Source organism: Sarcophilus harrisii, chromosome 3 (genome assembly GCF_902635505.1).
Source record: "Sarcophilus harrisii chromosome 3, mSarHar1.11, whole genome shotgun sequence".
NCBI lineage: Eukaryota > Metazoa > Chordata > Mammalia > Dasyuromorphia > Dasyuridae > Sarcophilus > Sarcophilus harrisii.
Window position 1 is genome coordinate 555458120 of NC_045428.1, and position 18664 is coordinate 555476783.

Below are 18664 nucleotides of genomic sequence, written 5' to 3' on the forward strand. Positions count from 1 at the left end.
ATCTCCCAGGCTGGCATTTCCTGGTCCTAACGCTTCAGGGCTGGGAGGACAGCCGCAAAATTGGGGGTGGGTTCCTTCCCGGTCTGGGATCCAAAGGATAGAAGAGAGAGGGGTCAAAACAGGAAAGGCTTTTGGGAAGTGAGTTCAGGGTGTCAGCCAAGATAATCTGGAGCCTAAGAAAGAATGGTGATTCTTTCTGTTATTCCTCTAGCCCAGCTCCAGGAAAATTCTTCTCTGGAGCCCGACTTCTTCTCACTGTGCGTCCTGAACAACAGCTACCGCGACCTCCCCCCTGTGGATGATTTATCGATTTTATAGTCAGGAGCGCGATGCATTTGAAGACAAAAGGCCTGAATTTGGATCCTAGCTTTGACACTTATTTAATGAAAACTGTGTATGAATCGCTATCATTGGCAGGTTCCCTGCCCGACCTAATGGTTTCCGTTGGTTTTAGAGCATCACCGAGGGAACCTGAAATCCTTAGTTTGGAGTGGGCACGGTCGCGTTCTTGGGAAACCTCCGCATGAGGAAATTCACCGTTGCGCCTTTGAGATGGCATCCGCTTTGATACTCATACCTACCCCTCAGTCCCCTATGCCCGTCACACTGGAGGTGGGGCAAAGAGCTCCTCCCAAAGCCTCCGTGTTAAAGGGGGCTCCCAAGCTGGCGATTCTCATCAACGACACCGCTTGGTCCGGGTCGCGCGTCCCCTCCCGCCGTTTCTGGAGGACTGCCTTCCCCCTTTAGATTGTGAACTTCTCGAGGGGAGCATCACTCTCTAGTTCGCATCCCCAGCATTTTGGCAGTGCCCGGCGCATCGCAGGGGCTCAGTAAACGTTTATTAGCTGACTGCCTCACCTTCCCAAGGCCCAAGAGGCCTTTCCTCGCCCCCGCCCCCTTTCCCTCCCCCCGCCTCCCACTAGTGTCGCTTTCCTTTCGGAGCGGGCTCCCATTCACTTTGCATGTAAAATTGCAATGTGAATAGGACACGGTTATCGCACGCGGTCTCCATCCCCAGGACGTGTTTCCCTTTCTTTTTTTTTAATCTCCAGGATTTGACGCAGGGCAGACACCCAGTAAATGCTGAGTAAACACGTGCCGGTCGGTGGAGCCGGACACTCCCAGCCTCTGGGCCGGCCTGGGTTCCGCTACCTCCCTCGTCTCCGCAGGAGCCTCCGGCCAACTCTTATCCAGACCGTTATCTCCCATGATCCAGCTGCCGCACCTGCTCAGCCCTGACTATTGTCGGCCCCGGGAGCGCCCCTGCCTGAGGCGCCTCCACGCGCCGCTCTCGCACAGCGCACGAAACGTGTCCCCCGTCGGACGCAAGCTCCCTGAGCACAGGGGCCCTGGGGCTTAGTACCGCGCCCGGAACACAGTAAGCGCTTAATAAATGCGCGCGGCCCGCCGGGCTCGGGAATCCCTGCCCCTCACCCTTCAGGGCTTCCCCCGACGCCTTCCCTCCGACTTCCGGAGACACGGCGTAGAATAGATGGATTCCGGGTCCAACGAGAGTTTGGGTCCTGACGTCGGGAGCCCAGACTCGACGCGGGATCGCTAGCCCGGAGCACGCGTTAGGCAGCTGCGTGCGGCCTCCTCGCCCATCTACCCGAAGGGCCGCTAAGAGGCGCTGTAGCGCGGCGGCCTCGGCGGGTGTTTCTCTAGCCCGCCGCGCCGGCCGCTCTGTGGTACGTATAAAAGGCAGTGCCGGGTTGTCGGGGGCTCAGTTCGCTGCTGCCGGAGCTGGAACCCAAGCTACAGGGGACCAGCGGGAGCCGAAGGGCCGGGGGCGCAGAGCTGGGGCCGCGCAGCTGTCTCCGCGGGCTCTCTGGGCCCCCAGCGGCCGGAGCTCCTTCCCCGCCTCCGCATCCCGCCCTTTCTCGGGGAGCCTCCTCCCGGCACGCCCGGCCGCCGGCCTCTTCCCCATCCCCGGGGCTGCCCGCAGCCCCGGACTCCTCCCTTCCCCACCCGCGAGGGCCCAGCCTCCTCTCCCTCTTCCCTACCGCGCGGTCCCAGCCTCCTCCTCGCCTCCCCGGCTGCGGGGCCCCAGCCTCCTGCCCTCCCCGAGCCCTCGGTCCCAGCCTCCCCCGAGTGCCTTCCCTCAGCTGCAGGGGCCCAGCCTCCTCTCTTCCATCCTCTTCCCCGGCGGCGGGGCCCCAGCCAGCCCCTCCCCGGGCTACCTGCTCCATCCCCGCTACCTCCTGACTTTGTTCCCCGTCCTCTTCCCGCCAGCCTCCTCCTCTTGCCCGTGGCTGGGAGCCCCAGTCCTCCCTCCGCTTCCTTCTCCCCTCCCTGGGATTCCCAGACTCCTCAGCTTTCTTTTCCTTTGCTCCCTCATATGGAAATCCTGGTCTCCTCTCCCCTCTCCCCTCCCCAGTCTGTGCACATCCTTTCCCACCTGACCCTCTAAGAAGAGCAGTTTCTTAGTCTTTTGAAACATGAGCTTTTCTTAGTAATTCTGGCTTTATTGTCTCTCTCTCCCACCCCCACTCCCCATTTCCTTTCTTTGGGCTCCGATTTCCAGCCCTTTTTCTAGACCCATTCCTGCCTATGTCCCAGACTCTGCTATTTTCTTGTTGAGGCTGGAGGGACCTTCCCCTCCAAGAGCAGCCTGAGAAGATGCCGGGGCCTGGGTTCTGTGGTCTCTCCCCACTCCGGGTGTTCCCCTCCGTGTTTGTGGTGGCAGCCCTCCTGGGCTTGCTTCCAGTCCTCCGGAGCCATGGGCTGCAGAATACGGTGACATCAAAGGTGTCCACCATGGGCTTGTACATAGGCCCCGGGGAGGGGGATGTCACCTCCGCGCCACCCGAGGTCAAACAGGAAGTCCACCCGATGACCAACCATTCGGGGACCCCTCACATGAAGACACGCAAGGCTTTCCCCGTCCTGGGCATCGACTATCCTCATGTGCGGACCCCCTTCGAGGTCTCCCTCTGGATCCTGCTAGCCTGCCTAATGAAGCTGGGTATGTGGTGGGGTCTCTGTCTGGGCTGGGCAGTGGGGACTAGAGCATGTCCTGTGCAACAGAATCCCCTCAGCGGGTTGGGGAGAGCTCCCTGCTCCCCTTGCCTGGCGTTTTAAAACCAGCTGTCAGACACCCTTAGTCCGAATGATTTCAGCCGGGCTGTTTCCTCCGGGGTCTCTGACAGCACCGGAGAAATGTTGCCCTTATTCCCTGCATGGGCAAACAGATTGGATCGTGCCTGTGTGTGTCAAGGCTGGTGAAGGGGGGGGGGTTCATTAGGGTCCCCATTGCCAGGCAGTTATTGGTGGTGAAGAATGCGGTCTTTGTTTTTACCGGGGACACTTTCCATTTTGCCTAGTGCCGGTGATCGGTGGGACTGGGGCTGAGGGAATGGGTTGTGTTTATTTTTCACCTTGCTTGAGAGCCCAGGTGGACTCCATGCTCAGGGAGCCCGCGACTCTTCCCGGTTGTTTATTTCTCCCTTCTCAGCAATCCTCTGCCCACTCTGGGAACCTTGAGAGAGCTCCGCCATTGGGGTTTCAGAAGTTCAGAGGTTTACTCTGGAATGCAGGTTTTTCCTGGGTCCGTGATCACTTCCAAAGATTTAGCAGGCAGCTTTGCATCCAGGCCACCCTGAGAATTTGTGTGTATGTCCTCTGTGGGTTTGTGGAGCTGGATAGACCTTGGGAATCTCTGAGCTGGATCTGTGCTTGGGGAGGAGCCTGTCTGGTCTTGGCTGGATACCAGATCAATCCCAAGCGGGTTCTTAGCTGTTTCTTAAAACTCAGCCTGTGCCTGGCCATGGTGCTGGCCTGGGAGCCGCCGGAGCTAGAGGGCAAGGCCCGGGGCCCCATGGATGGGGCATCCTAGCTTGAGAAATGATTGTGTTGATTTAGGGGAGAATGACTGGGGACAATTAGTAGCTGAAAAAGTGAACTTCCATTGTCTCGTGGGAGATTGATGGACCGGTCTGTCCGGACCTTGTGATGACCAGCAGTCCCAGGAGCCTGACTAGTTTTGAGCCAGGGAAGCCTTTTGGGCTGGTTTGGCCTTGGGCCAGCTGTGGGAGTTCAGGTGACCTGAAAGTTACAAGGGCCCACCTTCCCAAGGACATGCAGGAATGATGTTAGGTTTGGGCTGGTGATGCACAGAGGTAGTACTGCCTTCTCTGGTTCACTGCATACTTCTTTGGGATGGACACGAGGTGCCCGCAGACAAGATGGGCAGAAGCCGCGGCTCTGGCTTACCCTTCTGGTGCCCCCACTGCAGCTACACTTCCTGCAGGCAGCAGGACCAGCTTCCGAGGCAGGAGTCTGGAGGCAGACACCTCATCTCCTGATCCAAACAGTCCGATGACCTTGGCAGGTGGTAACTTTTCTCTGCCTCGGTTCTCACCTGCTGTAAAGTCGGCGTGGTTCTCAAGGTGGAGCCTGTGCCAGCTGCCTTATCCATCAGTTTGGTCCATCAGGCGCTGAGTGCCTCAGAGGAATGGTGTGGTGGTACGCAGGGTTAGCGCTGGCCTCCGAGTCAGGAACATCTGCTTGTGAGACTTGCTGCTGACCCTCCACCGACTGAGTGATCCTGGGCAAGTCTTACCCGTCAGGCTTCTTAGCATGTCTCTTAAGACTGAGTTACACAATAGGTATCTGGTATTTCTTCACCAGGAGTTCCTCGTGTTAATGGAGTCACGAGTGCAGACCCATAAAAAATGAGCATGGTGTTATGCTAGGTGAGGAAAATGAAACGAAAGCCAGCTGCCTTCCAATAGCAACCAAAGCAGGAAGAGAGGATTAGCTATGAAGGGGCTCAGGAAGTTCTCCTTTTGGAGATGTGGTGGATGAACTGAGGCTTGAAAGAAACCAGGGCTTCTAAGAGGCTGTCATGTTCCATGACATGGGAGTAGAAGGCAGAGGTGGGAGGTGGGCATTCAGGTACTGGCTAAAGCACCTCATACCGAAAAAGCCCTTTGTGGTCCAGCATCGTTGAAGTATATAATTTAGGGCTGGAAAGGGGCTCTTGATTCCCCAACCCTTCGGATTCTACAGAGGAGACACCTGGGCCCCAGAGAGAAGAGAAGTACCCTGGGGCAACCAGAGGCAGAGCCGAGACTAGAACAGAGCTGGTATTTTTGCCATCATACAGTGGGGAAGGGATAACCAATAAAGTTAGGGAGCCCTAATGAGACTGTAGTATATGACAATTCTCCATTTATCTTCCTCTTGCTTCCTGTTTTATATTCTTACTCTGTATTCACAAATAGTGATCTTCAATCCATGATAGCTGAAGTGTAACCCCAGGATCCTAGGATTTTAAACATCTCACCCCAGGGAATCTCCTGGTAGCTGGTTTGGGAGGGTGTGGCTTATGGACTTTGTCCCTTTCTGTGAAGCTGGTTTCTGGCTGGCTCTCTGGAAAGTTAATAAGCTAGAGGTAAGATGGGGTGCCCCTGGGGCCACTAAGGCTGGCTCCCCTGACTGTACAAGTAGATACTCAGGAGATCCAGCGGGCTATTTTGGGGCTTCGCCTTTTCTCTTGCCGCCCTAACGTAGGCAGGAACTGTGCCCTGAGCCCTGATTCTGTCATCTAAGGCAGCTGTTTCCCTGGCAAGGCCCCCTTCCTTTAAGAATAGAAAGTGCTGTGTGAGATGCTCCTTTTTATCCCAAAGCTTCAAATCAGCAAACTACACCTTGGGTGGTTATTGTAGGAGGAGGTGGTAAGAATCATACAATGTTAGAAGTGAAAAGCATCTGAGCATATAGGCTGCCATAGCTGAAAGAGGCCTCAGAACAGAACAGGGGGGACCTCATATAGATGTTAGTTCATCTTTAAAATATCGTATCTAGAAGGTACCAGAAATCATCCATCCCTTTATTTTATATAGCTTCCTGGATGGAGAAAAAAGGCCCCCAAATTCTCTTCCAAAAGTACTGTTGACTTACCTTCTGTCTGTCTTAGTTCTCTATCTGAGAAGAAAGGAAAGGAAGAAAAGAAGCATTTATTAAGCTCCTGCTACATGCTGATCCTTATGCCAAGTGTTTTACAAACATAATTTCATTTGGTCTTCATTACAGTCCTCCTCCCCCCCCCCCACTTCTGAAGTAGGTGCTATTGTCTCCATTTTACAGATGAGGAAGTTGAGGCAAACAGGGTAAATGACTTGGCCAGGGTCACATTACTAGTAAGTTTCTGAGACTGGATTTGAGCAAGTCTTCCTGACTCTATCCCCTGTGCCACCTAGATGCCTACAGAGACAGGAATATCTGCCATATCCTTTGCTGGAGGTTGCAGGTTACATATAAGAAAATTATCAGAGACCTCACATTCTTGGATAGAGCAGTTCCCCTCTCCAGTTTGTTTCCACTTATATAGAAGGATGGCTCTAAGATCCCTTCCAATTGACATTCAAAGATTCTGGGGCCCTGAGAGAAACTAGATTTGGGGGTAAGTAGTTTATTAAGTCTCAAAAAATAAGAGTTTGCAGTTTTAGTATTGAACCTTAGGCAGTGCCCCTTGTCCTTTTGTTGATGCCGGGCATATCACCTTTGCTTGGGGATCTTGCTGGATGGTTGAAAATGTGTTTGTGGAAGTCTGGGATTAATATATTAGCCAGTACTGTGAGCAATGGGAGTCTTAAAGACATTGGATGCAGTGAAGGCATTTTGGGTCTGTGAATGAACTGGAAGATTCTAAAAAAATATAATCATCGGCATGTCAAAGCTAGCAGGGCCTTCAAAGAGAATATGTTAGAGATGGCAAGAATAGGAAGGGTTCTTATAACACAGTGTAAACTGGAAGAGTCTTAGAATACAAATTATCTGGGCTGGACGAGACCTTTGAGTAGGAAATGTCTGAGAAGGAGCCCTTTCCAAGTTGCAGGGGGCCTTGGAACAGGAGGTGTTGGGTTAGGAAGGGACCTTAGAATATCTGGCTAGGAAGGAACTTTATTAGATTTTGAAAAGGTCCTTAAAATTAGTATGTCAAAACCATTCTTTGTTAGAACAAAGATGTTACAGCTGTGGGGTCCTTTAAATGCTGTATGTCATTTAGAGATTACCTGACCATGACAGGTTCTTAGGCCATGTTATACATACAGGTCATACAGTGAATTCGTGGCAAACAGAACCCGAGCCTTCTAACTTGAAGACCATTTTTCCTCCTATATGCTAACAGGTTGGTTTTATCATCCAGGATCTTTGGGAGCATTCAGGACATTGTCCAGTTGAAGTTGACTAGATAGATAATCAAGCCATTCAGCTTCTGACCAATGCTCAAGAACTTCCATTATACCATGTAGTCTGCAAACCTCCTTCCTTCCCTCTTTGTATTTTTTTTTTTGAGGTGCACTTGCACATTGCCTCATTGCATTTGTATAACATTCCCCTTGAGGCAGGACTGTCCAGGTTCATTATATTATTCTACTGGTGGAGAAAATGTGCACTGACTAGCTGCAGCCCTTTGTGACTTGCCCCAAGTCATTCAGGCCATGGGCAAGCACCCTGGCCTCTCATTGTGATCACCAGAGGCCCCCTCTAAAGGCCTTTCTCACACCTTCAAATTGTTACCTCTCCCTGCTAGAAGAATAATGACTTCTCAGTCAGGTTGTGGAGGGGTGGGGGATGAGAGAGGAGAAAGTGGGTAGGCTGACTAAGAACTAAGATGAAGATCTGAGGTTGGCAGGGAGAGTTGAGGAGGATTTTTTTAAATAACTTTTTATTGACAGAGCCCGTGCCTGGGTAATTTTTTACAACATTATCCCTTGCACTCACTTCTGTTCCGATTTTTCCCCTCCCTCCCTCCACCCCCTACCCCAAATGGCAAGCAGTCCTATACATGTTAAATAGGTTACAGTAGATCTTGGATACAATATATGTGTGCAGAACCGAACAATTCTCTTGTTGCTCAGAGAGAATTGGATTTAGAAGGTATAAATAACCCAGGAAGAACAAAAATGCAAGCAGTTTACATTCATTTCCTAGTGTTCTTTCCTTTGAGGAGGATTTTTAAAAGCTGGGCAGTGAAGCCGGGAACTTTATCTTTCCTCCTTTTGCTATCTATCCAAATCTTCTAAGACCCAGCTGCAAATCTTCACTTTCCAGGAACACTTCCCTGACCATTACCCTCAGGGGTTCTCTGCTTCTCTTTCTGTCTCTGTCTTTCTCCATCTCAACACTTGTCTATATCAGTGATTTGGTAGTTAATTATTGTTTTGTACTATTGAATCAGAGATATAGAGCTGCTGGCAGGGACCTCAGAGGTCATCTGATCTAACCTCATTTATAGATGAGTAAACTCAGGCTCAGAGAACCTAAATGATTTGTCCAGGGCCATTCAGCTCAGTAAGATTCTTTGGCAAAGCATTCAGGGTTAAGTGACTTTTACCTAGAGTAGTGTCAAGTGTTTCAGGCTGGATTTGCACTCAGGTCCTCCTGACTCTAGGGCTGGTGCTCTGTCTACTGGGCCATGTAGTTGCCCCAGCTAATGAATTTCTAAGGCAGCATTTGAACCCAGGTCCCTCTGGCTCCCACATCCATTCTTCTCCCCATACTGTACCACCTGCCTTCTTTGCAGATTGGGCCCACAGAAGTGTAGTCTATTGGTCTACTGTTGCACAGCAAGTAAGGAATAGAGCCCACATTCAAACTGGGATCTGATTCCAAATCTAGACCTCTTTCTATTTTGTTATGTTGTCTCACATTTCTTCTCTCACTGTATTGTTTGTAGACTTTCCCTGGTTCATGTCCTTCCTCTTCTAATAAACTGTATGTTGCTAGAGTCCAGGGAGCACATATTATATACGACTTACTACATGGCCTCTGGCAAAGTCACTTCTGAACCTCAATTTTCTTATCTGTAAAATGGGGATAATGGCTGCCTCACCTGCCTCACAAAGATCTAATAATAGATGAAAAATTCCTTTAGAAACCATAAAAGGCTTTATGAGTGAAAGGTGGCGATACCATTTTTCTCTCCGGAAATCCAATGTGTGTGGGGGGAAGGGGGGTAGCCTTTGTGCAAAACTACATGGAGGTGGTCATTAAGCACTTTCTTGATTGGTGGTGGCCTGTTGGCTCCCCACAGTACCAGCTGTGGGGAATTATAGGTGGATAGGATGGCAGGTCATTTATAGCTCTTAGAAAAGGCAATGCTAAAATGCAGACATGTTAAACCTGGGGGGGACCTGAGAATGTAGACTTGTAGAACCAGAAGGAGCTTTGAGACAGAAAACATTAGAACTGAGAGGAACTTTAGGACATAGACTGTCGGGGCTGGAAAGGACCTTCAAGATGGTTTTGTTCAGCTTCTTTTATTGAAATGAAGCAGCTTGTCCAAGATCACCCCGCTGACAAGTGGAAGAATCCAAACTCAAGCCCTTGTCTTTTGGCTCCAAGCCTCATATTCTTTCCACTATATCAGACCAAGAAGACTTGGATTGACTGGGCATGGGTTCCTCTTCAGAGGAGTTCTGAGTGGGCTGACCTAGGAGTATGTAAGGATAGCTTCAGGTGTATCTGCTTTGTGCTTGTTTAGGTCCAGATCCAATCTCTAGGCCAGGAGAACTATTTTTCCTAGCAGCTGGTCCCTGTTTTGAAATAGGTGATCCCTTGTCCCGTCTACTTCCCTGCTAAGTCCCTTTCTCAGAATTCTGAGTCAAAATTTGGACCTTAAGAGGAAGGGAGATAAAACAATTCATTACTGAAGACATAAAGATAAAAAATACATTATACACACACACACACACACACACACACACACACCTGACTTTTATAACTCAGTGGTTCACTGTCTACAGTTTATCAATGTTAAACATATATGTACCTCTCTCTATGTGTGTGTGTATGTATGTGTATATATATATATATATATATATATATATATATATATATGCTATAGAATCTAAATTTGTAAAGGGAAAACTAACTAAATTGCAAAAGAGCACAATAATAGGAGATCTCAGTGTCCCTCTCTCAGAGCTAACATATTTAACAGATAAACAAAAATAAATTGAACTATTGGAGAATTTAGGCCAAAAAGATTCATAATGTATTCTGAATGAGACCACTAAAGAATATACATATTTCTTAAAGCAACTCATTACACAGTTACAAAAATAGACCACATGTTGGGATCCAGAGAAACTGCAAATAAATTTATTAAACATATCCTTTGTAGACCACAAAATAATATAAATAGTCATCAACACTGAAAACACCAACAAAAGCTACAGACCCAAAAGAAGACTTGATAATGAAATCCTACTCAACAAATGTGTTAAAGAAGTCAAAAAATGTAACCATGTGAAAGACAATGATAACACTAAGAAAACATGCCAGCATTTCTGGGATATTGTGAAAGAAATCCCCCAAAAAGAAATTGTCTCTAAAAACATATAGTAACAAAATAGAAATAAAAGGATACTTTGTATGTTTTTAAAAAACCAACTAGCTCCCCTGAAAATAAGCACAAAAGAGGAAATGATAAAAATAAGAGGAGAAATTGATTAATTATAAATCATGAAGATTATAGAACTAAAATCAAAACCTTAGGGAATTAACTATAGTTTTTTATTTCCTTAGTATCTGGACCTTCCTCCAAGGACATCCCTTTGGCCTAGGGACAGTTGAAGATTCAGGGGTTAAAAAGTTATTACTGGCCTAGCAATTTTATAGAGTCGACAATGTTGTTGACTTTTAGAAAGGGAAGTTTTGGGTTACCTTCTTTTATTCCTGGGCTAGAGAACCACCAGGATTCCCTGAGATTGGAAACAGCTGGCACAAGTAAATTACTTGGACCAGAAAAACAACTTCAGAGGAAGCTCTGAGTTGCGGCAAGGAAGCAATACACTGGGGGCTTTCCAGGTAATGCCCTTGGTTTTTTAGAAGGCAGGAGGTTTTAGTAGTCTGCTTAACTCTTTGAATGTGGTTATTACTATTGGGATGCTAGGGTGGACAGGAGCTGTTTAGACAGGTATCACCACAGTTTGTGATGCAGCCTAAAACAAGTCTGAAATCCTGTGCTAGAAGTCCTTGGTTAGGTTTGGTGGAGATGCCACTTCCTTTGTGAAAGGGGTGGGAGGAAGGGACTGATTGATGCCTCTTCTCCATAGACAGAGCTGGAGGAAACCTGGTAGTAATGGGAGGAGCCTGTGGAGGAAGGGGCCAGCCTTGAACTTGAGCTCTCCCCACCCAGCAGCCTGGCTAAGGTGGCTTCATTCTCTCTTTTCCCTCCTCCTTTGTGATACAGCCCCCCAAAAGAACCTGTATTAAAGAGGGGGAATGAGGGATGGCTGAAGCCTTGTTGGGCCTGGGTCTTTAGTCTGGAACTAAAGAAGGAAAAAATGAGCTGGCCCTGAGCCGTGACCTTCTTATAGGACCTTATTAGATAGTCCTTCTCACTTTCTGGCCCTAGAAGATGAAAGGGTTGAACTAGATCATCTCCAAAGTCAGTTTCAGCTTGGACACTGTTTGAAGGCCTTTCCCAGCCCTGGCATTTTACCATCTGAGCTTTCTCTTTTAGCTCTGACACTTTGTGTTGTAACATCTGTGTTAGAAAGTCACTTCCAGCTGTGACATTTCACAATTTTGTGTTCAAGTTTGGAGCTGGAAAGTTTTCTTTTCTTTTCTTTTCTTTTTTTTAACTTTTGTATTTCAAAGCTTCCTTGGCTTTTGGCAGAAATTGAGATGGTTTTCTCTGTCCTAAAATTGTCCTTCAAAAATGTAAGGCCCAAAGCTGCCACCCCAGAGGTAGCTTCATTTCAGAAGAAATGCAGCACGGGAGGAGGATTGAAGCTAACTAAGGTGGCTCCTAATTCCTCCCAGAGAGAGTCTCCCCCTTTATGCTTCTTTTTGTCTCAGCCACGGCCTGAAGCAGGGTGCAGTGGGGGGGCTGCTGCTCCTGCTCTGGAGGCCTGGAGCTGGCTTATGAGTCATCTCCCACTTGTGTCTCCTTCTGCAGGACTCCTCCCTGCAAACATCTGAGTCAGGCCTGTCTACCAAGGTTGTCTGCACAGGCTACGCTGGGCCAAACCATCTGTTAGATGCTGATAAACATTTAGTAATACTTTAAGATAGCCCAAGATTATATTCAGGTATTTTTTATCTTATAGACCTAATTTTAACTGGACTAAATCACTTGACTGTGCCTGGAGCTGTGGGCTTTCCCCAGTCCCTAATCTAGCATCAAGACCTTGCCCAGCAGGTCGCGGTCTGGGTTTTTCAGGCAGAGCCAGTTTCTGGGGGTCCATCAGGCCAGCGTGGAGCCTGGGTTATTTTAATACTTCCTTGTTTGCTGGAATTGAGCGGGCTTGTTTCCCAAATTATAGCAGCAGTCTATTTCCCGAGAAATTGCTTCCTTCAGCAGGGTCAAGGGGAGAAACTATAATCAGCTGCTGCCCAGGATTTGGGAGGAACACTGTACCCTCCACTTAATTTTCCTTTCACTGCCACCCTACCTATTCTCTGACTTTTCCTTGGGAAATATGCAGATGTGAAGGTGAAAATGAGATGCTTTAGCTGAGCGATCTGTCTGTTCCTGACCTCACTGGTGATAATGGGTAGAGACCACAGTCTCACTCTGGCCTTGTTAAGGGTCAACCGTGTGTGGTTGTCAGGGAGTCACCTGGGTGGGTTGTGCAGGCTTAGGGAGATTAATCAGTCAGCTTCTCTTAAACCAGAGTCAAGAGAACACCTCAATTGAAACCAATCAGTTTGTTGAGCTCCCACTATGTGCTGTTCCCTGTGTTAGACACTAGGGATGCAAAGGAACATAAAGACCTGATTCTTTGCACATTAAGATACAGTAAGTGGATTTGATCTCTAAAGTCCTTTCTAATTCCCACAGGCTGAATCAGATGAGGACAGAACATAAACATATAAAAGGGACATTCTGTTAAGGGCTTTAAAAATTAAATGTCCCTGGAAATTCTGAGAAGGGACAGGATTCCTTCTGGGTAAGAGTATGAGGACTTCCTGGAAGAGAAGACCTTGGACATTATTTTTTAAATTGAATATTGTATTAAAAAAAACCCTAAATATTGGATATTCATTCAAGTAATTTACTATTTCCGTTACTTTGTATACATCAAATATTACACCGCTTTTTCATTTCTTCCCCCTAAGACCCCATCAGATCTTTGTCCCATTCATTCTCATTCCCATAGTCCCTCCTCCCCCTTGCTTTTGTATAGTTGTAGTCAGTGAGCGTTCCATTTTTCTGCTTCTCCCTTTTTTGCTTTGCATTATTTCCTAAAAGGTCTTTCTACATTTGCTTTCATCATACTTATTTCCCTTAATTGCTTTGTAGCATTTCATTACACAAGTGTATCACAGTCTGGTTAACCATTCCCCTCGCTGCTGAACATTTATGTTGCCTCTAGTTTTTTCAGTTACATATCATGTTGCCATGAACAGATCAGCCTTCTGGAAGTGAAATAAACAGAGCTGTGAAGGAGAGGGCAATACTGGCTTTCTTGCTGTCCCTTAAAATGAGATACTCCCATCTCTGGACGCTAGGCATTTTCCCTGGCAGTCCCTTATGCCTGGAATGCCTTCCCTCCTACCTATCTCTGCCTCTCCAGCTTCCTTCAAGTCCCAGCTAAAATCCCTCCTACAACAAGCCATTCCCAGCTCTTCCTTCTAGTGTCTTCGCTCTATTGATTGTTTCCTACTTTATCCTGTAATTTATCTTGTTTTTACAGAGTTAGACTGGGAGCCCCATGAGAACAGGGACTGTGTCTTTTGCCTATTTTTGTATCCCATGGGATTTTATTGACTGGTTGACTGAGGATATTCCAAATATTCTGAGATGGGATTGGTTATATTTTCTTGGAGCAAAGTATTGTCCCCATCTGTAATATGGGGTCAGGTGTTCTTGCACAATCTGTCTGATGGAGAGGCTTTGAAGAAAACAACATTTAGCTGTGTAAATGTTCACTGTTGCTAATTTCTGAGGGTTCATACCAAAATGTAGTGAAGTGACAAATGTGGTACTAGACAGTGAAGGGCCTTGAATGCCAAGTGGAGGAATTTAATCTTGAGAAGCAGGGAACTGTTGGAAATTTCTTAGCTCAGGAGACTGATCTGCACAAAGCCATGGAAGTAATTGGACACCTTTGGGAGGCTTAAGGTAGGAGCTGGAGACTTTCTCAGGATGATCCCTAACTCCCTAACTCGACCTCTGGGAGAATAGAAGCTTACAAATTTCCTTTTTTATCAGTAAAATTTGACTTTATAATGATTGATGTTATTTAGTGGTTTAAAATCCCAAACAGTCTGCTGAAGTAAGCACTTCAGGTGATGTGTTATCTTAACTTTGCAGATGAGCAAAGCTAGATGTAGGGAAGTTGCTGTTTGTCTCGGGTCACAAAGCTAATAAGTTTTCAGAGGTGGCATTTGAACCTGGCTGTTCATTGTACTATTTGCTTGGCTCCGGGAGCCCAACATTGGGCCCCGTGTACTGTGGGATATGGATATGGGAAAAGCAGGAGACTCACTTCTTGCCCGTGATCTCACATCCTCTGCAGGGAGATAAGACACAGATACATGTAATAGGCCGGGAATAGTCACAGGATGGCAGATGAATGTTGTGCAGAGTCCCAGACACAGGTGGATGAATTGGCAGGGGTCATAGATTTGGGGCTGGAGAGGGACCTCAGAGCCAGCTAGTACCTCCCCTGGAGATGAAGCAATTTGCCTGATATCATCAGAAAGCCAAATCCTTGGTTCCAGAGCTGGCGATTCTTCCATTCTAGCACAGGGTAGCATCTGGTAGGGGCAAGAGACTTGGGAAAAGAATCAGGAGCCCCGGGTTCTAATCTAGTCTGTGCCATTAATTCTCTATGAAGTCTGCCCTCTTGGCCCTTCACCTGTTCACACAAGGGTGCAGGCCAGGTGACCCCCAAGGCGGTGTGTCAGGGTCAGCCCTGAGAGTGTCTGAGGCGGCAGCCTCTCCCCAAGGATGGGGGATTGCTCCAAGGGTGGCCCTTGGGAGGGGGGCCAGCGTCTCTCACTTGGCCAGACATCACCAGGACCACCTCTCGGGTGCTCAGTGGGCTGTGCCTGAGAATGCACATCCTTGTTTGGCTTGCCCTCTGCTCTTCCAGTCAAAACAAGGAACTGGAGCTTCCCCCGAGCTGTAGAAAAAAGGCCTTAATGGAAGTCAACTGTTCTTTTTTCTTCCCCCTCTTTAAATGTTTTGTTGATGTTCTTTTCTTACATCACAGTTTCTTCCAAGTTACTCCTTCTCTTGGAACAAATAAGTCCAGTCTTGCAAACCAGATGAACACATTGGCCTGTCCTTCATCTGCAGCCCACCTCCTCTGCCTAGAGGCCGGCTTCACTAGGTCTTGGAAGCCACCTCTGGTCCCAGTGTCCATCGGAGTTCTGCTCCTTCATTGTTCTCCTCCCTCTCATCATTGAGCCTGTTGTCGAAGTGGCTTTCCAAGTTTTGATTAGTTCGTAGCAGTCTGCAAGTTCCTTAGAATCCATCATCAGCATCTTTTCTTGTGGCCTGGTGACATTCTGCTAGATCCCTTTACCACATTTTGTTGGCTCTTGCCTTTCCTTTCACTGCTTTGCTGCTCCAAGGACTTGTGCGTGTGTGGGACCTTTTCCTCTGTGACCGTGGTGGGATACGTGGTCTTTGTCAGGTGCTTCAGACTGTAGGCGGCTATAAAATTAGGAGTCCACTTCCCCTTAGTCTCAAGGGCTACAGATTTATGGATAGGTTGGGAAGGCTGGGAGGAGGTAAAATTCTAGCTTGGAATCAACTCACTAAGGGATAATTTTAGTTTTAAATAATTTCCAGCATGTGTAGTGGGAATGACACTGGCAGTGGAGCTCAGCCCAGCCAATGAGGAAAATCTTCTGTGTCTATGTAGAATGGAATAAACTTTTATGTAGTACCTACTATGTTTCAGGCACTGAGGCATTTTTTTTTAATAGCGTTTAATTTTTACAATTGCATGTAAAGGTAATTTATAGCATTCATTTTTGTAAAATTTTTGAGTTCCAAAATTTTTTCTCCTTACTTTAAAGGGACTCTTATCTCCCCTTTTCGGAAGACAGCAAACAATCTGATATAGATTAAACACGTACAATCATTTTAAACATGTTTCCATATTAGTCATGTTGGGAAAGAAAAGTCAGAACAAAAGGGAAAAACTGAAAAAGAAAACAAAAAACAAACAAAAAAAAGAAAATCTTTATTCAGTCTCCATAATTCTTTCTCTACATGTGGATGATATTTTCCACCCCATGTCTATTGGAATTGTCTTGGATCACTTTATTACTAAGAGCTAAATCTATCCTGGTTGATCATCTTATAATGTTGCTATTACTATGTGCAATGTTCTTCTGGTTCTATTCACTTCTCTCAGCATCAGTTCATATAAGTCTTTCCAGGTTTTTCTGAAACCAGCCTGCTCATCATTTTTTTCTCTATAGTATTTTATATGGATATAATATAGTATGTAATGCAATATTATATAGTATGTAAAGATAGTTTTCAACATTCATTTTTGTAAGATTTTGTAAAAAAAAAAAAAAAAAAAAAAAAGACACACACACACACACACACACACACACAAATACCCCCTTCCCAAAACAGTAAACAATCTGATAAAGGTTATACATGTACAATCCCTTTAACATATTTCAATATTTGTTGTATTGTGCAAGAAAAATTAGACCCAAGGGAAAAAAACTGGGAGAAAGAAAAAGCAAACAAAAACAAAGATGAAAATAGTATGCTTTGATACACATTCAGTCTCCATATTTCTATTTCTCTGGGTGTGGATGGCATTTTCCATCCCAAGTCTATTGGAATTGTCTTGGATCATCACATTGCTGCTGCTCAACATTTCTTATAGAACAATAGTATTCCATTACATTCATATACCGTAACTTATCCAACCATTCCCCAATTGATGGGCAGCTATTCAATTTTCAATTCTTTGCCACCACTGAGAGAACTGCTTCAAACATTTTTCAGACACTGTGCTTTTACAGATACTTCAATTGATCTTCATGACAATCTTGGGAGGCAGGTGCTATTTTTATCATCATTTTATACTTGAAGAAACTGAGGCAAAAAAAGTTAGCATCTGAAGCTGGATTTTCTGACTCCAGGCCTATGGCCCTTAAAAAACCATAAACATAGATAAACATATCAAAATTCCATATGTATAGATATCTCTATATGTCCATATGTATCTCTATATCTACTCACATGTATAAGTATATAGATATACGTGTGTGTGTGTGTGTGTGTATTTTCCCTCTTGTATACAATGTGAGATGTTGGTCTATGCCTTATTTCTGCCAAACTGCTTTCTAGTTTGCCCATTACTTTTTTTTTCCAATGTTGAGTTCTCATCTTAAAGCTTAAATCATTGAGTTTATCAAACACCAGATTGCTATAGTCATTTACTACTATGTATTATGTACTTAATCTCTTCTACTGATCCTCCACTCTGTTTCTAAGTCAGTGTTAGGGTGTTCTGATGCTTATCATTTTATAATATAGCTTAAAATCTGACTGCTGGACTTCATTCCTTAATATTTTTTTCATTGATTCTCTTATATATTTGACCTTTAGTTCTTCCAGGTGAATTTTATTATTTTTCTCTATTTTTCTTTGGTAGTTTGATTGATATGACATTAAATAAGAAAATGAACTTGGGTAGAATTGTCATTTTTATTATATTGACTGGGCCTGCCCATGAGTAATTAATATTTCCTCATTTGCTTAGATCTGTCTTTATTTGTGTGAATAATATTTTGTAATTGTGTTCATATAATCCCCAGGTTTTCTTGGCAGGCAGACTCCCAAGTATTTTATGTTGTCTGCAGTGATTTTAAATGCTGAGGATTTATGTGGGATTGTTTTATATCTTATAACTTTGCTGAAATTTTTAATTGTCTTTGCTCTTTAAAAATTGATTTTTTAAAGTTCTGTAGGGGTAGCTAGGTGGATAGATCACTGGGCTTGAAATCTGGAAAACTTAGCTTCACAAATTCAAATCCAACCTCAGATACTTACTAGCAGTGTGACCCTGGGCAAGTCACTTAACTCTGCCTCAGTTCCTCATCTATAAAATAAGCTGAAGAAGGAAATGGCCAACCTGTCCAGTATCTTTGCCAAGAAAATACCAAATGAGGATCATAAAGAGTTAGACACAACTGAAATGACCAAACAGCTAGAGTTCTCTAAGTATACCATCATTTCATTTACAAAGAGTAATAGTTTTGTTTCCTTATTGACTATTTTCATTCCTTCAATTCCTTTTTATTACTATAGCTAGCATTTACAATGCAATATTAAATAATAGTGGTAATAATGGATATCTTTGCTTCACTTCTGATCTTATTGGAAAGGCTTCAAGTTTATTCCGTTTATATACTGCTTGCTCTTGGTTATGGATAGATACTACTTATCATTTTAAGAAAGGCTCCATTGATACCCAAGCTTTCTTGTGTTTTTAATAGAAATGAGTGTCGTATTTTGTTAAAGCCTTTTCTGAATCTATTGATATGATAATGTGGTTTTTATTGTTTTTGTTACTGATGTCGTTACTTATACTGATGATTCTAATATTGAATCATCTCTGCATTCCTGGTATAAATCCCATCTGGTCAAATTGTATAATCTTTGTGATATATTTTACTGTAATCTCATTATTGATATTTTATATAAGTTTTTTGC

General features: G+C 45.5%; 1 protein-coding gene across 1 annotated transcript in view; it reads left to right on the plus strand.

Moving 5' to 3' along the window:
- The first annotated feature begins 2446 nt into the window (after nt 1–2446).
- The window catches only part of SLC9A1 (solute carrier family 9 member A1), a 63420-nt gene continuing 47202 nt past the window's right edge, over nt 2447–18664 (plus strand). Inside the window, exon 1 of the mRNA XM_031962501.1 lies at nt 2447–2965. Coding sequence (XP_031818361.1) covers nt 2620–2965 — 346 coding nt within the window. The 5' untranslated portion in view covers nt 2447–2619. The remainder of the gene's footprint in view (nt 2966–18664) is intronic.